General features: G+C 43.0%; 1 protein-coding gene across 1 annotated transcript; it reads right to left on the reverse strand.

Annotated features, from left to right (window-relative positions):
* Positions 1-8,098: 8,098 nt before the first annotated feature.
* smtla (somatolactin alpha) lies at positions 8,099-14,729 on the reverse strand. The gene is made up of 5 exons (XM_036536500.1): positions 14,714-14,729; positions 13,873-14,060; positions 12,320-12,433; positions 10,876-11,055; positions 8,099-8,299 (listed from the first exon to the last, which is right to left on the reverse strand). Exons 1-5 carry the CDS (start codon positions 14,727-14,729, stop codon positions 8,099-8,101), a joined length of 699 nt encoding a protein of 232 aa, XP_036392393.1.
* Positions 14,730-21,053: the final 6,324 nt, after the last annotated feature.

Raw genomic sequence — 21,053 nt, forward strand, 5'->3', positions numbered from 1 at the left:
TCGAGGATGATGCCCAAGCTCTTTGCTGACTGAGAGGATGGTATTGTGGTGCCATCAACGGTGATGGAGAGGTCATGCAGGGGGGAAGGGCCGGCTGGGATGAAGAGCAGTTCTGTTTTTCTGGGGTTCAGCTTCAGATGGTGGGATGACATCCATTTGGAGATGTCAGCCAGGCATGCAGAGATTCTTTCGTTGACCTGGGGGGTAGAGGGCGGGAAAGAGAAAAAGAGTTGGATGTCATCAGCGTAACAGTGGTAGGAGAAGCCATGTGATTTCATAACTGAGCCAAGAGAGTTGATATAAATTGAGAAGAGTAGGGGTCCCAATACTAAACCCTGTGGGAGTCCTGTAGTGAGGGGGGTGGGTGCAGAGGTGGAGCCTTTCCAGTAGATCTGGGAGGATCTACCAGTCAGGTAGGACTTGAACCAGGAGAGGGTGGTTCCAGAGATGCCCATCTCAGACAGCTTTGATATTAGTGTCTGGTGGTTGACTGTGTCGAAAGTGTGCCAGGCCAGATTCCGTTGAGTGGCCAGCTCTGAACCCTGACTGATGGGGGTCCAGAAGGTTGTTCCTGAGTAGAAAAGGGGATAGTTGGTTATATACTGCACATTCCAGGGTTTTAGATAGAAATGAGAGGAGAGATACCGGTCGGTAGTTTGTAACATCTGATGGGTCTGTGGATGGTTTCTTCAGGAGTGGTGTGACCAGAGCTTTCTTAAAGTCTGTGGGGACAGCACCAGAGATTAGTGAGGCATTGATAAATGAGGAAAGAAATGGGGCAATCTCGCCAGATATAGATTGGAGCAGAGTAGAGGGGATGGGGTCCAGAGGGCAGGTTGTGGCATGGTGGTCTGTGATGAGTTGAAGCACTTCCAAGTCTTTGAGCGGCATGAAGGAGGACAGCTGGTTAATGCAGTTGGTCGTGGTGGTCAAGGGTGTTGTTGAAGGAGTGAAGAAGTCCCGGATGCTGGTCACCTTTTCCTCGAAGTAAACCCTGAAATCATTGGCAGAGAAGAGAGAGGGGGAGGGAGGAGAAGGGCGGGGGGGGTGGGGGGTGGAGATGGTGGAGAAAAGTTTTTGTGGGTTAGTTATGTTAGCATTAATTTTGGATTGGAAGATAGAGGACTTAGCTGATGTTGTTGCAGTTGTAAATGCTGTTAGCACAGAGTGATAGGTAGCCAGGTCCACAGAGGATCTGGATTTCCTCCACTTCCTCTCAGCAGCTCGCAGCGCAGTCCTGTCTGAGCAGAGGGAGTCAGTCAGCCATGGACAGGAGGGTGATGGTCGCGATGGCCTGGAGACAGTAGGGCAGAGAGCATCTAAAGATTGAGAGAGACATGTGTTAAAGACTGATGTAGCAGACTCAGCAGGCATGATGGAGAAGGAGGGAAGGGGAGGGAGGGTAGAGAGAACAGTGGAGGAGAATGCAGAGTGGGAGAGTGTGTGGAAGTTTTTTCTGAAAGTGAAGGTGGGGGGATCAGTAGGGGGGTTGAGGGTGGAGGGGAGAGTGAGGGAGAATGATACGAAGTAGTGGTCTGATACGTGGAGGGGAGTCACCGTGAGGTGGGTTGTGGCGCAGCTCCTGGTGAACACAAGGTCGAGCTGGTTGCCGGCCTTGTGCGTCGCAGGTGATGGCGAGAGGTTGAGGGTGAAGGACTGGAGGAGGGAGATGTTTAGCTGAGCAGGGAGATGAGGGTTCAAAACTCACTTTCTCAAATACGTTTTTTTAAACAGCTGTATCTCGGTCAATTCTTCCTCTACATTCTACATGCATAAATTATACATCAAAATAGAGGTACGCTTGTGATTGTGCACATTCTAATCATGTATTCAGTTCAGTGATGATAACTAACTAATTGGTAATTTTACCCCCATTCAAAACCATAGGCGAGAATAGGTATTTCACTTCCACATTTGAAAAATACATTTGATAAACACCCATATCTCTGTAAATTTTCTCCATAAAATATACATCAAAATAGAGGCACAACTGTGCAGATACTAACCATGCCTTTGGTTCGGTGCTGTGAATGTGAATTATGAGCCAAAATAGGCACCCAGTTCAATCTTTGCTCTAAGTGATGTAAACACCTTCCTTTGTCAAAGGGAGCTCACAGTGTCAGACACAGAGAGGGGAGGGAGACGGCATATGGCAACTTGAATAGTGCGTATGCTCAATAATACACACAGACAACCACACTTTGCATTATCTCCGGCAAACGCATACAAATCTAGATGTAATTTTTGCTGTCTGTAAATGCTTGAGTGGGTGTAAGTAGCCTTAATCAGCACTTTTGAAACAGGCATAAGGAGGCTGGGAAAGGTGCATTTTGAAGTGTGGTTTGTTTCTGGCTCTGGCTCTGATAACGTGCTCATTCCGGGGTTGAATCTTATAAATAAACTAGAAAAGTGCATTTCCTGAAGAAAATGCAGAGTGTGTTTTTGACCTGGCAGCGAAAACGTGCTAACGTATGTGAGACGATCGCTAGGATATGGCTAAGTGCGGGGCGTTCCCAGGCATTACTAGGTGGTTGCTAGGCTGTTGCTAGGTGGTTGCTAAGGTATAGGAGGTGTTTGCTAGGGCGTTGCTAGATGGTTACTAAGGAATATGAGGTGGTTGCTAGGGAGCTGTTGGTTGGTTGCCAGGGTGTTGTGAAGTGATTGCTAGGGTGTTGCTAGGTGGTTGCTAGGGTAAACAATATGGTCACTGGGGCGTTGCTAGGGTGTTGCTGGGTGGTTGCTAGGGTAAACAATATGGTCTCTGGGCATTGCTAGGGCGTTGCTGGTTGTTTGCCAAACTGTTGGGGTTTGCCAAACTACTAGGGTGTTTGCTAGGCGGTTGCTAGGGTGCTAAGGTGTTGCTAACTGGTTGCTAGGGTAAACAATATGGTTTCTAGGGACACACCCACCTTTGGTGAGTGTTGGGTCACATGACCCAAAGCAGGTCCCGTGGTTTTAGGTCTGATGGTGACCGAGTGGTAAGACTTTGAAAAATGATTTGAAGTCAACGGGAGGATGGAGGGATGAGTGGTGCCGTGTGAGTGGCAGCCTGTTACAGCAGCTCTTGCTTACTGTTGAGCTTTTCTTTATGTTTAACTTTACGTCTAACTAATTTTAGTTATGCTTAACTACTTTTTACTTTTACATCTAACTGCTTTTTAGTTTTTTATCTTTCTTTTACGTGAAATTACTTTTTAACTTATCCCTACACTATGGATATTCATTGTGTCTGCCTGGTCTCTCTACTGGTTTGTGCATTGTTTACAACTGTGTGCAGGGATCCTGCGTGTAGCCATGGCCCCATTGTCTACTCCAGGGATCAGCTGAGAGTGCTCCGTGACACGATGGTACCACCTGGGGAGAGACCTGATGTTCCCCGTGAGCTGAGGAGGAAGAGACGGGGAAGCCGTGCTAGGGCATAGCGCTGCGCTAGGAAGAGACATTACAAACCTGTTCTTCCCTCGATCATCATGGGGAATGTGAGATCACTCCCCAATAAGATGGACAAGTTAGCAGCGCTGACCTGGCACGAGAGGGAATACAGGGAGTGCGGCATTGCTATTTACGGAGACATGGCTAACTGCGCCAACTCCGGACACAAATGCTGTGTTGGATAGCTTTCCAATGTTGCGGGCGGATAGGAGAGCAGTAAGAGGAAGGGAGGAGGGCTGGCAGTATTTGTTAATGATGGATGGTGTAACTCTGGGCAGATCACTATTAAAGAACAACTCTGCAGTGAGGACATTGAGCTGCTGGCTGATAGCATGAGGCCATTCTATCTACCGAGGGAATTCTTGCATGTTATCGTGATGGTGGTGTATATTCCCCCCTCTGCTAATGCTGACGTGGCCGGTGATGTCTGCCACTCAGTTACTAGTAGGCTGCAGACATAACACCCGCATGCCCTTCTTCTCATTTCTGGCGACTTTAATCATGCCTCTCTGTCCCCCACTCTGCCCACTTTTACTCAATATGTTACATGCTACACTAGAATCAATAGAACACTGGATTTATTTTATTCCAACACCAAGGAGGCGTATAACTCATTCCCCCTCCCTCCCCTGGGAAGATCTGATCACAACCTGGTGCATCTCCTGCTTGTGTACAAACCTCTTGTACACAGGCAGCCAGTTGTTACTTGCATAGTGAAAAGATGGTCTGATGAGGCTGATGATGCAGCTACAGGAGGAAGATGAAGGATCAGTTGCAGCAGAACAACATGAGTGCAGTCTGGAGGGGCCTTAAAACCCATCTCTTGCTACAAGGAACCCAACTACCAGCCTGTGGGGGACCAAGAGTGGGTGAATGATGTGAACATTTTCTTTAATAGATTTAATCAGTCATCTGCCCCTCCCCCATTGTTTGCACCCCCTGTATACTACACCACCCCCCCCTTCCAACAACATTCAGCTCACAGCTACCCTGCACATCCACTGCATTTCCTGTCCAATGTACTACCCCCCCACCCAGATCCTCTAGTATACAGCCCCCCTGCCCCAACCTGTCCCTCACAACAAACCAGGTGGGGAAGAAACTAAGGAGGATTAAGGAGAGGAAGGCTGCAGGTCTGGATGGCATCAGTCCAAGGCTCCTCAAGTCCTGTGCAGATCAGCTGTGCAGGATAGTTGGGCACATCTTCAACCTGAGCCTGAAGCTGGGGAGAGTGCCATAGCTGTGGAAAACATCCTGCGTGGTACCAGTGCCAAAGACTCCACACCCCAAGGACCTTAACAGCTACAAGCTGGTGACATTGACATTGCACCTGATGAAGACCCTGGAGAAGCTGGTCCTTGTCCATCTCTGCTCCCTGGTGAGCCCATCAATGGACCTGCTACAGTTCGCCTATCAACCTGGCATTGGGGTGGAGGACGCCATCATCTATCTCCTACACAGATTCCTCTCTCACCTGGAAAAAGCTGGGAGCACTGTGAGAATCATGTTTTTTGATTTTTCTAGTGCCTTCAATACTGTACAGCCCTCGCCCCTGAGGGAAAAGTTGGAACGCATAGTGGTTGATCACCATCTTACAACATGGATTCTGGACTACCTCACCAATCGACCACAGTATGTGACGATACGGGACTGCAAGTCTGACATGGTTATCTGTAGTACGGGAGTCCCACAGGGAACAGTCCTGGCTCCCTTCCTCTTCACCCTTTACACTGCAGACTTCATGCACAACTCAGCTAACTGCCACCTGCAAAAGTTCTCTGACGACTCTGCAATCATTGGCCTAATTACGGATGGAGACGACAGGGAGTACAGAGAACTGACCCAGAACTTCATGGATTGGTGCCAGCGGAGCCGCCTCAAGATCAATGCAGGGAAAACCAAAGAGATGGTGGTGGATTTCCGCAGGTGCAAACACTCCCCTCCTACACCAGTGAACATCCAGGGAACGGACATTGAGATGGTGAAATTTTACAAGGACCTGGGAGTTCACCTGAATAATAAGCTGGACTGGACTGACAATACAAATGCACTATATAAGAAAGGACAGAGCAGACTCTGCTCTGAGGAGACTCAGGTCTTTTGGAGTGCAGGGAACACTCCTGAGAACCTTCTTTGACTCTGTGGTGGCATCAACCTACGAAGTGGTTTGCTGGGGCAGCAGCACTTTGACTGCTGACAGGAAGAGACTTAACAGACTGGTTAAGAAAACAAGCTCTGTCCTGGGATGCCCCCTTGACCCAGTGGAGGTGGTGGGAGAAAGGAGAATGATGGCTGAGCTATCTTCCCTGTTGGAGAACAAATCCCACCCCTTGCAAGATATTCTGACAGCACTGGGCAGCTCCTTCAGTGACAGGCTGCTTCACCCACGGTGTGTGAAGGAGAGATACCACAGGTCCTTCCTTCCTGCTGCTGTCAGACATTACAATCAGACTTGACAATCAACACTGCTCCCATAGGACCACACACATCAAAGTTGGAATTCACTTGTGCAATATTCTGTTTAATGTCGACAATTCACTCATGTGCAATATTACTGTTCATTGTCTATACCTCAGTCATGGGCAATAGTACTGTTTAATGTCTGTTTAACTGTGTGCTGTCTATTTTTATTTATTTGCTATGTATGTTGTTTGATTACTTATGTTGCTTACTTATGCTGTTTATGTTGTTTGACTAATGACTATTTCTTGTTCTTTTTCTACTTATGCTACTGTAACACTGCAAATTTCCCTGCAGTGGTACAAATAAAGGATTATCTGATCTTATCTTAAAAAGAAAAGTGCGGGTCAAGATGGTCTTTGATGAGTGTTGGGTGATTCCGAGGCAATATGTGAGGTATGGTGGCTATGGGGTGAAGAGTGACCGAGTGGGAAGGCCAGGAAGTGTGAGGGGAGTAATTTTGAAAATGAACGGGCGTCTATGGGAAAAAAAGGGATGAAAAAAATTACAAAAACCGGAGAACAAGTGTGGGTACGGCTTAGCTGTATACAAGCACACCAGTCAGGGTCAGACTGAACGGGTTACAGCTGGTTTGGGGTCAATATCTCGAAAACTGTGGGAGGAGAAGCGGTACAAAATTTGGTGGAATAAGGAGAAGAAAAAGAAGAAGAATAAAACTCGGATAAAAATTGGATTGCTTCACAATCACACTAATAAAACTATCAGATAAAAATAGTGTGCTTGAAGCACTGGTGAGTGGGGCACCCTGGGATGGGAGAAGTACAGCGGTGGAATGCACGAGGTATGCCTCTGTGCGTGAAGCGCATGGGCACGCTTCCCAAAGGGGAGGGCAGTGTGCTGTCACTACAGTTGAATATGTGCTCTGACTGCCATACCAATGATAAGCCTGGCTCTTTGGCGTTGCGGTCAAAGCTGTAGCTTGGCAGCCTGTACACCCAGGTTCGAGGCTGGGTGGGGTGACTGTTGTGCGCCTTTTGCTACATATAGTGTCAGCGGTATGATGGATTGCCATGAGGCCATCGGAGGCGTGCCCAGTGTGTGAGCTGTACGAGGGACCCCTAAGTAGGGTTGGCCCCAGAGATGGGTGAAGCACTGGTAAGTGGGGCACCCTGGGATGGGAGAAGTATGGCAGGGGATTGCGCAAGGTACACCTCTGTGTGTGAAGTGCAGGGGCGTGCTTCCCGAAGGGGAGGGCAGTGTGACAGAGTGCTGTCACTACAGTTGAGTATGTGCCCTGATTGCCATACCAATGAGCCTGGCTCTTTGGTGTTGCGGTCAAAGCTGCAGTTTGGTACCCCGTAGACCTGGCTTTGAGGCTGGGTGGGGTGACTGCTCTCGCCCTTCGCTACAATGTGGCTCCTGATTCTTAAACCAAAATAAACAAAAACCGTACAGCTTTCACATTTTTGTATGAACAAAAAAACTAACATGCGGCTTGGATATCATTGCATTTTATATTACTGTTTTTTGAGGTGAGGTGAAGCCAGCAAGACTGAGAGAAGAGCTCTCTGAATCCATGTTGGGATGTGTTGGTGACTGGAACCAAAGGAAACAAGGGTGGAATGCAAGATCAAGTTTACAAGTAGAAGGGGAGAACTCGGTGGAAGGACATGCGGGCCTCTTGAAGAAGTAATGTGCACATCCTTCGACAGGACTCACTCAACCTATATTTGAGATAAAGCATCATTCCTCCCAATGCTAAACACTTACATTTATTTAATTTCTCACAAGCATCTGTCAATACAAAATGAAGACTCTACACAAGGTGGCACAGTCACTGCATTGCATTCTGATATTCTCCACCATGCTGCTGTGATTCAATGCAACATAACAAGAAAATGGTGAAAACAATGGTGAAGATCTTTTCCTCGAGGTAAGAGATGACAAGCACTTGGCTCACTTCATGTGGGGGTGGGATTGTTATTCAGCGATGGGGGAGTGAGGCATGATATACACCATAATGGGTGGAGTGCCCATGCAGTGTCAATCACTGACTTGTGTGAGCCAATCAAAAAATTCTACAGCAAAATGTTATGATTGGCTCACATGAGTCAGTGAGTCACTGCCGCTGCTTGATAACGCTACCCATTTTGGGGTTCATGAAGCCTCATTCAACCTTCGCTAGGGTTGGGGGTTTGGGAGGAGCGAAGAGAAGGGGGTGGGCTGGGTAGCAGAGTGGGGCCTGCTAAAACAGGAAACAGCTGAATTTGTCAGTCTGACGGCACTTGAGAAGCTTGAGGAAGGTCTCCATCTTGTGGGCATCCTTCTTGAAGCAGTTGAGCAGCTTATAGTCCCTCAGCACAGACTCTAGCATCTCTGGCTGCACATCATAGTGTGTAAGGCTCTGCTCATTCTCTGAGGACACCAACATGCCCTCGTCCAGCATCTGAGAGACCACAAGAGGGCCGAGAGAATGGATTAGAGCAATGAAGGAACACAGGCAGAGTGATGAGTGTGAACTAATCCAAAAAAACCTTAACGTTATTATTACTTGTAGTATTATTAGCACAACTAATCGTATTAGCACAAACCAATCCTAGTAATAAACAATAAGATAGTACTTATGATAATAGTGGTAGTAGTAGTAGTTATTTTGTAGCAGTAATATTATCATTGTAGTTAGTGTGATAGTGGTTGTAGTAGTAGTATTAGTTGTTTTAGCAGTAACACAAGAGTACTGTAGTTGTGGTTGCTCTATTAGGTGTAGTAATACAAGTACTCTGGTGAGAGTATTGATTTTACTAGTCATAGTTAAAGTAGCTTCAGTAGCAGTATGATTAATATGAGTAGTAGTAACTGTAGAGTAACACTGGTAGTAGTTGTAGCAATAGCAGTAGTTGTACAGTATTTATATGTGATATTAATATGAGTAATAGTAGAGTAGCAGTCATAGTAACACTGTTTGTAGTAGCAGTAGGTATAGTAGTAGAAAAGTGATGGGCAGTATTAATAGGAATAGTAGTAGAGTGACAGATGTAGTTGCAGTGGCTGTAGTAGCATTAGATGTAGAGTATTACAGTTTTTTACAATCATTTTCACGTGTCTCAATACCATGTCCACTTTTTCAAAACACTTAACACAGTCACCATATCAGTAGACTATGTGAACTAAACTGTGTATACTTTTGCATTGCTTTGATACAAAATGCACTCAATCACCACTTCTTCTGAAATTCATGAATATCTCTCTCAGTCGCTGTTCACCACCAGCAAAATTCTGTACAACTACAGCAAATTTTGCAGACATTTAGATACTCTGTTCACAATAGTTAACTTTCAGTTCAAAACTTAACAAAATTTAGATCACTGTAGATGGAAATATGCTGCATTTTGGCAGACAAATGAAACTATACAGTTGAAATAAGAGATTATTCTGAAGTTTATTCAGTTTTTTTGTTTGCAGCCTTGTTACCATCTATGCAAAAGTGGTCATATTTGTATTGAAATGTGCATGTAGGCAAAATATAGATGTAGTTGTCGCTGAAGAGATTTTTCCATTATTACTGCTGTATATGTAAGTCATGGGCTATCAGTGAGAGAAAGTGAGCCAAGAATGCAGCTACAGTAAATCCACCACACTCTATAGTGGTATCTACAGCATTGTGACAGGCAAAACAACAGATAAAAAAGTTTGTTGTTGGTGTCATGATAGCTGCTTGGCTTCAAATATTTATGGGGCGTGGAGGATTGTAGGGGTGGGTAAGATATGCTTAAGATTTTTTTATAAAGGTTCAAGGCAAGGGAGAATGTTGCAGTAAATATGAAATTCATAAAAATTTGATCCAAAATACAGAGGACACAATGGATCAGCATTAGGGCTACAGCAGACTTCTAGCGGTAGTATCATGTGTTGTTGTTTCACCTTACTGTACTAGAAATGAAAAGCATCTGCAGACTTTTGTTGTACTGTAGTATACCTGAGAAATTGTAGCATAGAGCTGTCATGAGGCATATTTCAGCATTTCTGATTTATTTGTTTGGTATTACATTATTTACTGTAAACTTTACTTTTTTGCAATGCAGCACTAATCTATGCAAAAACAGAGGATACAGCAACACATAATATATGCATTTTCCATGCTTCAAGTTGTTTCTATTTTTTAGTCCATTGTATTTTGAGTGACAAAGTAATCTTGCTGGGAGAGAGCATTTGCTATAGTTATGGCAGCACACTTATGGCAATTCACTTTTGGGTGAATTATGAAGTGCTTTGGTGGTTGTAGTGCATTTTGCATGGAAGATTAACTTATGTGCTCATATGCATGGTTGTTAAGCACACTGTGTTGAGAGTTTTGAAAAAGTGGCCATGGTGTGAAGTGTGAAAACGGTTGTAAAAAACTGTAATATGTAATATTAATGAGTAGTAGAGTGGCAGTTGTAGGAGCAGTAGTTGTAGTAGCAGCTGCAGCAGGAGTAAGGCAATGTCATTTAGTAGCTGCCTTTATCCAGACCTGGCAATGTGTAATTACAATAATACCAACCAAAAACATACAAAAGATATATCAAGACCAAATCATACATTTTAAAATAAAAAACACAATTATTATGCAAGAAATTCTGCATAGTTCATATTCAGTTAAATTTAGATTAAAGTATATACAAAGAGAATAAAAAACATTTACTCGGAGCGAACGTGTCAGCACTGCTGTAATCTCACAGTGAAATCCTTTCATTAATCACAGGAGCTGGTCTGCTGCTGTTCACTATAAAGAGGCTTTAATCATGGACTTCTGTTTCATGGAGTTTCCGGTAGAAATGAGGGCCAGCTTTATATTTTACTTCCCCAAGAGCAATTTAACACAGATATGGGAATGCAAAATCAGTGCAGCAGTGCAGCACACACTTGAAACACTTGAAAATTTAAGGCCTGCATTGGGAATGCCAGCAGGGAGCCGAATGCAAAGGCTCCTTAAGCCAATGACAGGAGTGTGTGGAGGGGGCATTTGTACAAAGCGGGAATTACCTTTCGAATGAGGACCACCATGCCCTGTTCCAGGCTCAGTAGCTTATCTGACACCCACTTTGTCTTGTTGAGCAGTGTGTCGGGGGCGTCATCATAGCGATCCAGGGTGGTTTGTAGGTAGACAAGGGGCTCGATCCAAGACTGCACCAGCATCAGGACAGAGTGGAGGAGCCATTTATCCTGCAGGGGCGTAGAGATTGAGGGCAGAGAGTGGATGATGGGGACACCTTAAAATGAATTCCCCACAGTGGAGATGCTCTACTGCTGGTCCTGGAAGGCTGCAACCAAAGGCTTTCCATGGCACCACTAATACTGGTGCTACAAACACTAGAATTGGAGGGAAATTCATATGGTTCCGGAAAGTCGCTGATGGAGGTGGTTAAGTTTCTAGGTGAACTAGGGGTAATTAGCTCTGCAGATGCTCACTAGAACCAGGTTAAAGTGGCCCTAAAGGCACTCCTTTAAGCTGCCAGGACCAGCTTAAAGGAGCCCAGCAGACAATGCGGCCCCCCAGGGCAAGGGTAGAGTAGCCGTGGAACAAATATGACCCTAAAGGAGTAGCTTAGAGTAACCCTATAAGCACTGTAGCATTAAAGGACCAGGACTGAGTAGTTCTGCCCTTGGATTGTAAATCCAACAAGAAATTGTTTTAAAAATCTCAAAAATAGAAATTTCTCTTCCGTCCATTCAATTAGATGGGCCAATTCAGCTGAAGCCATTAGTGAAAGTGAGCCCTAAGGTTAAAAATGTGACATGCAGAATACAGAAAAGTGCTGCCCATTTAAGCAAAAAAGGCTCTGGACTCTGAGAGGTAATATCCTCAGGAAAAAAGTCACTAACTTTTCTAGCCCGGCATGAAACATTTGAAAGAATCATACCCTTGATACATGAAGAATTCTGTTTCCTGTCTCAGCCATAAGGACTTCCCTTTTGTGGTATGGAAGAGATGCAAAGGACTTACAGGCAACGGATGTAGAGGTGATTAACATTCATGGGTCTATCATTCCCAATCCACACCAGTTCTGTGTGTGTGGTTTTGTAAATCTGAATAATATAGGTAAAGAAGGTGTGCATGCTTAATTTAATCACCTATGCCTTTCAGAGCGTTTGAGTAACCTGCTTTCAGCCTCCTCCCCACAGTTCAACTCGGTTCACACTTCAACTTCTCTTCCAAAGTGTGGGGGCATAGCCTTAATAAGATAACCCTTGCCACAGATGGGATATCCCAGAATTCCCAGTATCTGACTTTTGAAACAACTGCTGTGAATGTTATGCTGCAAGCAAGGACTAGAAGTGGCTTGTGGGAGGTAGGTGGCAGTCTCACAGGAAGGGACCATGATTACAAACTGCTGATGTGTCATAATTGTGTAGCGCTTTGGGACTTGATTCATCTGAGTTCATGTCTTTATCTCTATGCGACATTGGGGCACCGCTCTTCACTTACGGAGATCTGCTGGATTTCACCCTTGGAGCCTGGAATGGGGAAGGACTGAGTGACGCATGTGTTTCCACCCCGGATCCGTGGAGAGCGCATTTCGAAGGGGACAAACATCTCTTCCTGCGAACAACAAAGTGCCAGAATGCTGTGTACCCGCGACTCCTGCTTAGCTAACCCCCAGTTGCAGCCGTTGCCCATCAACAGGTCAAAATCACAATCACATGCTGCTCTTAGCAGATGCCCTCATGTATTAAACAGCTGGATATTTACTAAAGCAACTGTGGGTCAAGCACCCTGATATTACAGCAGCACCTCACCTGGGAATTAAACAAGCAACCTTTGGGTTATACGCACTGCTTCTTAACCACCACTCCATACTGCCAAAACTGTTTTGTGTGCCAACGCCAGCTCCTTACAGGTTCACAGCATGTCTTTTCTGCAGAAATAAGCCTAAAAGCCACTTGGGTTTCTTTCTTTAACACTTGCTCACCCGATGTGGCATTATCCTCTGCGATCACAGGCCATATATGAACACACATGAGTCTATCTGAGGAATTTCAACAGTTTTATGATTACAATAAGTATATTTTTCTTCTTTGATGAGTTATAAAACTGACACCTGAGTGCATTTTCTGCACTGGATGCACATCACAGAGCTCACAGAGTTATGCTAATTTATTATATTGTTCCACTGAGAGCTTTTCTGGCAGCCAGGAGAGGCCTAATTTGACACTTCATTTGCGCACACAGGTGACATAACAGTTTGGCCTTGCATAGACTCAGCCTGATTAATCATTAAGATTATTATGTCATTAATTTGCAGCCTGGCGCATGGCTTGCCATAATAAGCAAGTGTAATTTACAGACCTGCACAAATGGTACTGATGTGCAGTACCTCATGCATGAGCAGAAAACATCCATATGTAAATGCTACTGGAAATATTAAAAACATTGTGAGCGTATACAGACTGAGCCCTACAGCCTGGGTTCAAGCACAGCTGTGTCATCTGACAATGGCCAGAAGCCCACAGCAGTAGAATGGAATGGGTTTGTTCCTGGAGCGGTTAGGTTAGCTAGCATTTCCTTGTCTCACCACTTTTTGAGAACGTGTGATTTGACAGGTGCCTATGAGTCGTTAAAGACATCAGGGACAATCCCCCATCCTCCAGTGCAACAATGTGCAACTGGTGAATCAAGGGATGAAAACAGAGGAAAAAAGCATAATAGGGTGAGTGTAACGTTGAACGATTGAAGCTGGCAGCTCCGGAGATGAAAATTACACCAAAGATTTGAATGCAAGCTGTTTAGAATGTCAAGACTGCATTAATGAATTTGCAAAAACAAGCCTGGTCCACTTGAACGTATTGCATTAAATAACTTACTGAACTGGCTATTTGGAGGACAAAAATGAGAATGTTTGTTATTAAATGAAGTTAGAATATATTCAGTGAAGATTGACAAAGCTGCTTTGAAATTTGTGATCATACCCACAGTGTGCGTTGATGGGATGGGATACGATGGTAAATGCTGGTGAGTGACAGGTCTGGGTTCGTACTCACAAAGAGTGTGCAGGATTCCTCAGACACACGGTAGATGAGCTCCGCGTGCTGGATGACCCGGTCCAAGAGCTTCTCCTGAGAGATGGAGGCACAGCGCACCACACTGCCCTGTTCATCTCTGCAGTCCAGAGGATGTCCCAGCACCAGTGCCGGCAACAGGAGCAGAGCCAGCAGGCAGCTGTGCAGTGCTGAACATGCACAACAGGTACACAAACACACACACACAAGTATGCACACACACACAGGCATACATGCAGTACGCACACACAGGAACAAACACACAGATAAAACACACATAGGTACACAGACGCATACAAACACACAGTATGCACAAACACAGACACACACACGTACCCAGACACACCCACACATGTCCATAGACACACACACACACACACACACAAATACATACACACATGTGCACACACAGGTGCAGATGCACACATAGGTATACACATGTGTAGAGACACACTCATATGCAGAGATACACCCACAAACAAACACACATGCCCATATACGCAAGCACATACATATACACACAAACTGAAGTCAGCATTCAATCTGACAATATGACATAGCAATAAATCAATATAAATCAAACAGATTTATTACAATTTGATCTAAGCTTCACATATATATATATATATATACATAACTTTATGTATATGTGTGAATATCACTCACCCTAAAGACACTAGTCCACCGAGACTTTTCTATGAGACTGATCTACGAATTCAACTGACTATGCATCACTATAGATTATATCTATAAGACTGGCTCATCATTTTACCAGTATATCCTACAGCCCTGGATCCACTGAAGCCAACAACCAGAACCTTACCTTTAACCTTTCTCATTCTGCCACAAATATAGTCCATCTACCTGGCTCATGGTTAACTGCAGCCTTTATATAGATGCTTAGACTGGCTATGAATGAATCAAAAGGACTTAGGCCCAGTCTAGGTGTTACGCAGGAAAGTGAAACAGGATATGTGCTGAGACATCAAGTTTTCTCATAACTATGCATCAAAAGGTCTTCATGGATCAAGAACTCTGTAAGAGCTGAGCTCTTACATAATTGTCTTCCTTGTTGATGAGGGAGTACTATGAAGCATTACAGAGTAAAGATTAAAATTTAAAAGATTTGTGACCTGGGCTTTCATTTTCGCTTGATGTGTTTATATTTTACAGTTTTTTACAAACGCTAACATCCTTTTGTCCAATCTGTAGTCACATTTTCAAAACTCTAAACACAATTAGCACAACATCTGTCTGTTGTGGACCATACTATAAACACAATTCATGTTGTTTTCACAGAATATGCAGTCAATTAACATGTTTCTAAAATGCTTAAATTTTCTTTACATACAAGCTTACCCAATACCAAAATTATGGATCTTTCTTGTCTTGTTTACAAATGCTTGCACACAGCATGCCAGAAATGAAAACCTAATGTTCAAAATCTTAAATATAGTATAAAGCCTCTACTTCTGCAACAACAGCAGCTCAATAGCTATATTGAAACAGCTGATAAGCATTTTTGAATGAGCAGATCATTGAAACATTGAAAAATAGCTGATTTAAGTTGTGTAAAATAGACCAGCCACAGCTGATTCCACTCTCAATCTGGGACATAGCCAGGTGTTGAAGTTCTTTCAATTACATGGACATCTACAGTAAAAAGGGGACTTTTTGGATTGATTTTGTTCAATGTGGATACAGAACAACACAAAGGAGCAGAGAGAGAAAAAATAATGTCTGGATAAGGGAGAGGAATAGTTGGAAGAGGGAGAGGAAGAGGACCAGGGAGAGAAGTAGCTGGACCAGGGAGAGGAGCAGCTGGACCAGGGAGAGGAGTAGCTGGACCAGGGAGAGGAGTAGTTGGACCAGGACAAGGGAGAAGGAGAGGAAGGGGGAGAGGAGTAAGAATGCGTGCATCACATGACCAAATGTCCCCCCCTGGATGCAATGGATACCAGCTGCAGAGACATCTCAGCTGAAGACTGCCAGGGGTGGATAAGGCATGCCAAGCGTTTCTATCCAAGGTGCACAGCGAGAGACGACATAAGATGATGTGGACGAGAACATGTGGCCAAATGCTGAAGATCATATAGATTAGAACAGGACTGTGCATTTTTGTATTTTTTTTTTCCTTCTGTGCCTTTTTACTGCATTTGTGTATTTTATTTTTACACATTTGGAACCAAAGGCCATGTATGCTGGATTTTTTGTTGATCATTGGCAGCAATTTCATGTTGCTCATAAAGCTTTTACTGCAGCAATTCTGTCACTTATTATTTTTTCTACTGTACATTCTATAAAGTACATTCTAGTATGTTGCCAAAATGCACACATTCAACACTCAACCAAAAAATGTAGAGTGGTTTACAGTAAAAGGAAACTGAATTATAAAAAACAATGGATTTCATATTGTCTATTGTATGCAGGTGGAACTGAAACGTGAAAAGTAATGCAGTTTTTGTAATGCCATCAATTGTTAGTATTTTGAAAGTCATTGTGCTATGATTGACTATATGCTCCTCTTCGATAGAAAACATGTGCTAGTGTTTTGAAAGAATGATTTGATATTGAGTCAGGTTTGCCGTGTTTCCATAGAGTTAGTGTTTGTAGAGAATGTTTTTTTCCATTTTGAAATGTAGAGTTGGCATTTAATGAAGTAAATGTGGTTTTGAGCAGAAAATCAACTATTTGGCTAATTGTGTAATGTAAGTGTGTTGCTGTGTTAAGAGTTTAGAAAAAGTATCTTAAGTATAGGTAAACACTTGTTAGCAATTGTAAAAAACTGTAAAGGTTTTAGATAAAGTAAGTACCTTTACAATTAACAAAGCATTAGACTGACTCTTTGTTCTTTGTTTGGGTTTGAGTGACTGGTTCTATATCTATATCTATATCTATATAAGACGGATTCCTCTTACAGTTTTTTATGATTGCTTACAGTTTTTCCCGATTGCTAAGACACATTTTCTGAAACCATTCACCATTTTCTCAAAACTACACATTCAAAACAAATTACAAATTACAACACCTTTGCAATGTCACACTGACAAATTACTGTATGAAGAGAGCAGAAATTTTCCAACCCTTTATTTCCAGAAAACCATAAGGAAGGAATAGTGGTACATAGGGTAGGTAGAGTACAATTTTGAAAAGTTTTGTGTCACTAATTTAGTGGCTTTGTGTTTACACCTGGGGAAAGGTGTGCTCTTTGAGTTTGGATGATAATAACTTGAGTGTATTGTATTCGTTGCGTGTGTTTGCTGAATGAACATATAGTGCAGTGAATGATTCATTTGGCCACTTTTGCATGGAGTTTTGCAAAAAGGGTTTTAACCATAGAAACTTGCATGAAAACATGTGAATAGTGTTTACAGTTGTGAGGAAAGTGTGTATCTTTTGAGAAATGAGGCAAGGCTACAGATTTTCTTGCTGAGGGAACCGGTTATAGTGTGTTAGCAATTGGGAAAAACTGTAAGCACGATTGTGAAAACAGGGCTCATTTTATCAAAACACTACACACAATTCACACAACCACACACACAAGTAGCAGAACACCTCAGATCTTTTGCAAAATGATACACTTCATTCAAAACTATACAATAATTTATAAAAACCCAATTTTGTCACCGTATGGCACACACATGGTTCATACGATCTGATTCTGTTTGAACCAGTTACACACTGCTGTGCTCAGTCTGGGTTTGATTTTTTCAGAGATATTGTTAGTAAAGTACATGCATATATTGACCAAACACAACACACAAGTACTGCACACTGATGAAAATATTTATTTCTCTCCACATTGTAAAATCAGTCAATACATCAATGCATTTCCAAAGGTTGTATTTTGCACTGAAAATCAGAACATATTCTAAATAGAATATAGTATATATACACAGCAAAAAACATTTGTGGAGACAAAAAGAAAGCGTGAATTAAAAAAAAAAAAACCCTAAGCATCATCTCTTCGCCTAGCTGGATCTGGCCATAGCACTTCATTCACATCACATCTCGCAAGACAGCGAGGGAAGAATCTTCTTGGAATGGCAAATTCATCCTTGCACAGACCCTGCATCAATTTGGTTGCAGGCCTCCTCCATGGCTTGAATGAGGGGTATCCTGGCATAGGGCTGGAGATCGTGCACCTTCCACTGCCATGCCGAAAAAACTCCTCAATGGGGTTAAGGAAGGGAGAGTACGGTGGGAGGTATTGGAGTGACAATTGTGGATATTGATGAAACCAGTTTTGCAGATTGGTGGAAAGATACATTATCCCAGATGACAATGTATCTTATCTGCTCTGCATCCATTCGGTCTTCTACTGTGACGATGTTGTGTAGTCTGTCTAAAAATGTGAGTATGTGGGCCGTGTTGTAAGGACCTAAGTTGGCATGGTGGTGGAGAACCCCATTCTGCGGGCCAGCCTCATCTATGAAGATAAATACATGCGAGATTGCATCAGCATCCATTTGCAATACTCTCTGAAAAAAAGACGACATTGTGTAGTTCAATATAGGCCTACTATAAATTTACATGTAAAAATGTTCTGAAGTGTACATTACGTACCTCCACATACTCATGCCACAGGTCTTTTACTCTCTCAGAAGGGGGGATTAGGGATTAGGAATTCACCCCAGCGTTGATAGAGAGACCTGATGGACATTATTGAAAACTGATACAGTTATACAACTGTGACATTTTACATGTATTTTCATTGGTCTACATAGGATTGAGGGTCGAGAACGTCAAGGAGGAAGGGCCCCATATTCTCAGAGGAACAAGAGAGAGCTATCATAAACATGGTTTTGGCTAATAATGCAATACGCCTCAGAGAAATTCAAACAAACATCCTCAATGACCACACAGTTTTCAATGTCTGTACACCTGACAGCCACGTTTGATCAAGTGGTTCATAGGTGTGGTATTTTGAAAGGCAGTGCCTTGAAATGGCAAAGAAGTGACATCATTTTAGATTTCTGTGTCTAATGTAGAGAAGTGCGTTTAGTGTTTTGCAAAACACTGTGTGTAGTGTTTTGCAAAAAGTGTGAGGCTGAGAATATGTTTATAGTTGTGCAGGTCCGGGCTGAGGTTTTGTTCTTTGAGTGTCAGGTTTCACTAACTGTGTGTTATTTTTAATTGTAGTGTGTAAGCAATCGTAAAAACTGTAATCAGACATTTTAGCCTCTTGCAGATTTAAATGCCCTAGGCTTTGACTGGAGGCTGGAGGCAGGCAGTAGGAGAGAGCACATACCCTAGTTCTCAGAGGGTTCAAAACAGGGAAGAAAGTTGGTTGGATATATATCCTTTTACAGCTGGGATTGCATTTACAGAGGGCATACGTACTAAATACCTTCCATAGATTTTATTTTCAAATAGGCCTACTTATTTATGTTTTCAGAAGTGACTAAATCTCTTTATCTCAGTTGTGAGCTATGGTATATACTGTAAATGACAAGTATCGACTATTTTTTGTTATTTTCTGATAATGTAACCGAATGGCCTTTAAAAGACAGTGAGGACTGCATGCCTTTGCGTAGGCGGCACTGAACAATTCTCAGAAGAGGACAACCAGGCTGTGTGAACTGGGGTTGGACCTTCCCAGCGGGTAGCAACTAGGGATGCAACGGTACACAGTATTTTGTCGAACCGTTCGGTACGCCCCCTACCGTTCAATACGCACACATGAACCGCGGTAATACAATATGCCTGTCATTTTCCTATAATTTCCAAAACTTGCTTATTGCACTGCAGACTACACGCATGTTAAATATTCAGAACCACAGAACATCTCTGGAACCTATCAGAATTTCCCTGGAGCCTATCAGCCCTCTGTATGTAAATACGAGCTGGAGAAGAGAGGGGAAACTAAAAACATTCTCGCGTACGTGTGATTTGCCGTTTAACGCGTATGCTAAAACCGGTGCGATTTAGGGAAACGGTTGCCAGTAAAATTCCCGACGGTTAGTATTACCATTTCAAATTTTAATTATCATTAAAACCGTGGTTGATTACCGCACTTTGAAAACTCACGTTAAATACTGCCTAGCATCAAGCAAAGTTAGCAAGTCTCCTCGACGCAGGTGCGCAGGCACAGCATGCAACGTGGGTTTGTTTTGCGTTAGTGAAAACATGGCACGCCGGAGATTTTCATACCGTTTCATCTCTAGTGCGATTAGAAAACTAGATTGGAAAAATTCTAGCTAATTTTATTTTTTGCGGGAACAGCGATTTAAAGTTAAAAAATATATCAAATGCTAACTGAAAACAATGAGAAGCTTAATAATGCTAATGAAAACATAACAAACCATGTAATGCAACAGTCGCGCTACGTAGCATAAACATAAGTTACTATGCGAAAGGGTTAAAAGTTCAATAAATGCATGATGTTTCCAAAGTCAATGAATAATCGTGTTGAATAATTGTGATCTCAATATTGACCAAAATAATTGTGATTATTATTTTTGCCATAATCGAGCAGCCCTACTAGTCAGTCATGTTGCCATTTTTCTGAATGGAAAGTTTTATTTGTCCGTAGGCTAAATAAAGAGTTCATTGTTTAAAGGGTGATGTGTTTTTATTTTTTTCTTAAATATAAAGATACCGAAACCATACCATTACCGTGACCCAAAAACCGCGATACATACTGAACCGTGGGCGTACATCCCTAGTACTAGCAACACACTCTACACCACTGCAAAACCACCCAGTAGGCTGTCACTGGATCAGAAAGCTGGAGCATCTTGGTTGTCCTATTATTCTTGGAGTTTCCTTTGTCTTAAGCTCAAGGACTTTCCCCATCATCCTTAGCGCTCATCTTAATGACTCACAGTGTGGCTATTGCAGGGTGCCACTGTGCTAAGTAGGAGGAATTCTTAATAAAAGCTATCAACACAGGAATACCCAAATAAAACCAGACTGGGTGGATAGAAGAGCTCATTAAACTGTGCACATTGCTGTCTTCTCTCTGATTACAGTCTGTCCTATATATTTTATTTCCCAAAACCCTACTACTCTTGAGAAGTAATGGAAGACATGTTAAATAATAAAGTCTGGTTAGTGGGGATGCTGGTCCCAGCTAGCTGTTATTTCTCACTTCACTGATCTATTTATGGTCATCTATAGTCAAGCCAGAACCATAGAGAATTTAAGCAAGTGAAAACATA

Source organism: Megalops cyprinoides, chromosome 9 (assembly GCF_013368585.1).
Source record: "Megalops cyprinoides isolate fMegCyp1 chromosome 9, fMegCyp1.pri, whole genome shotgun sequence".
Classification (NCBI taxonomy): domain Eukaryota; kingdom Metazoa; phylum Chordata; class Actinopteri; order Elopiformes; family Megalopidae; genus Megalops; species Megalops cyprinoides.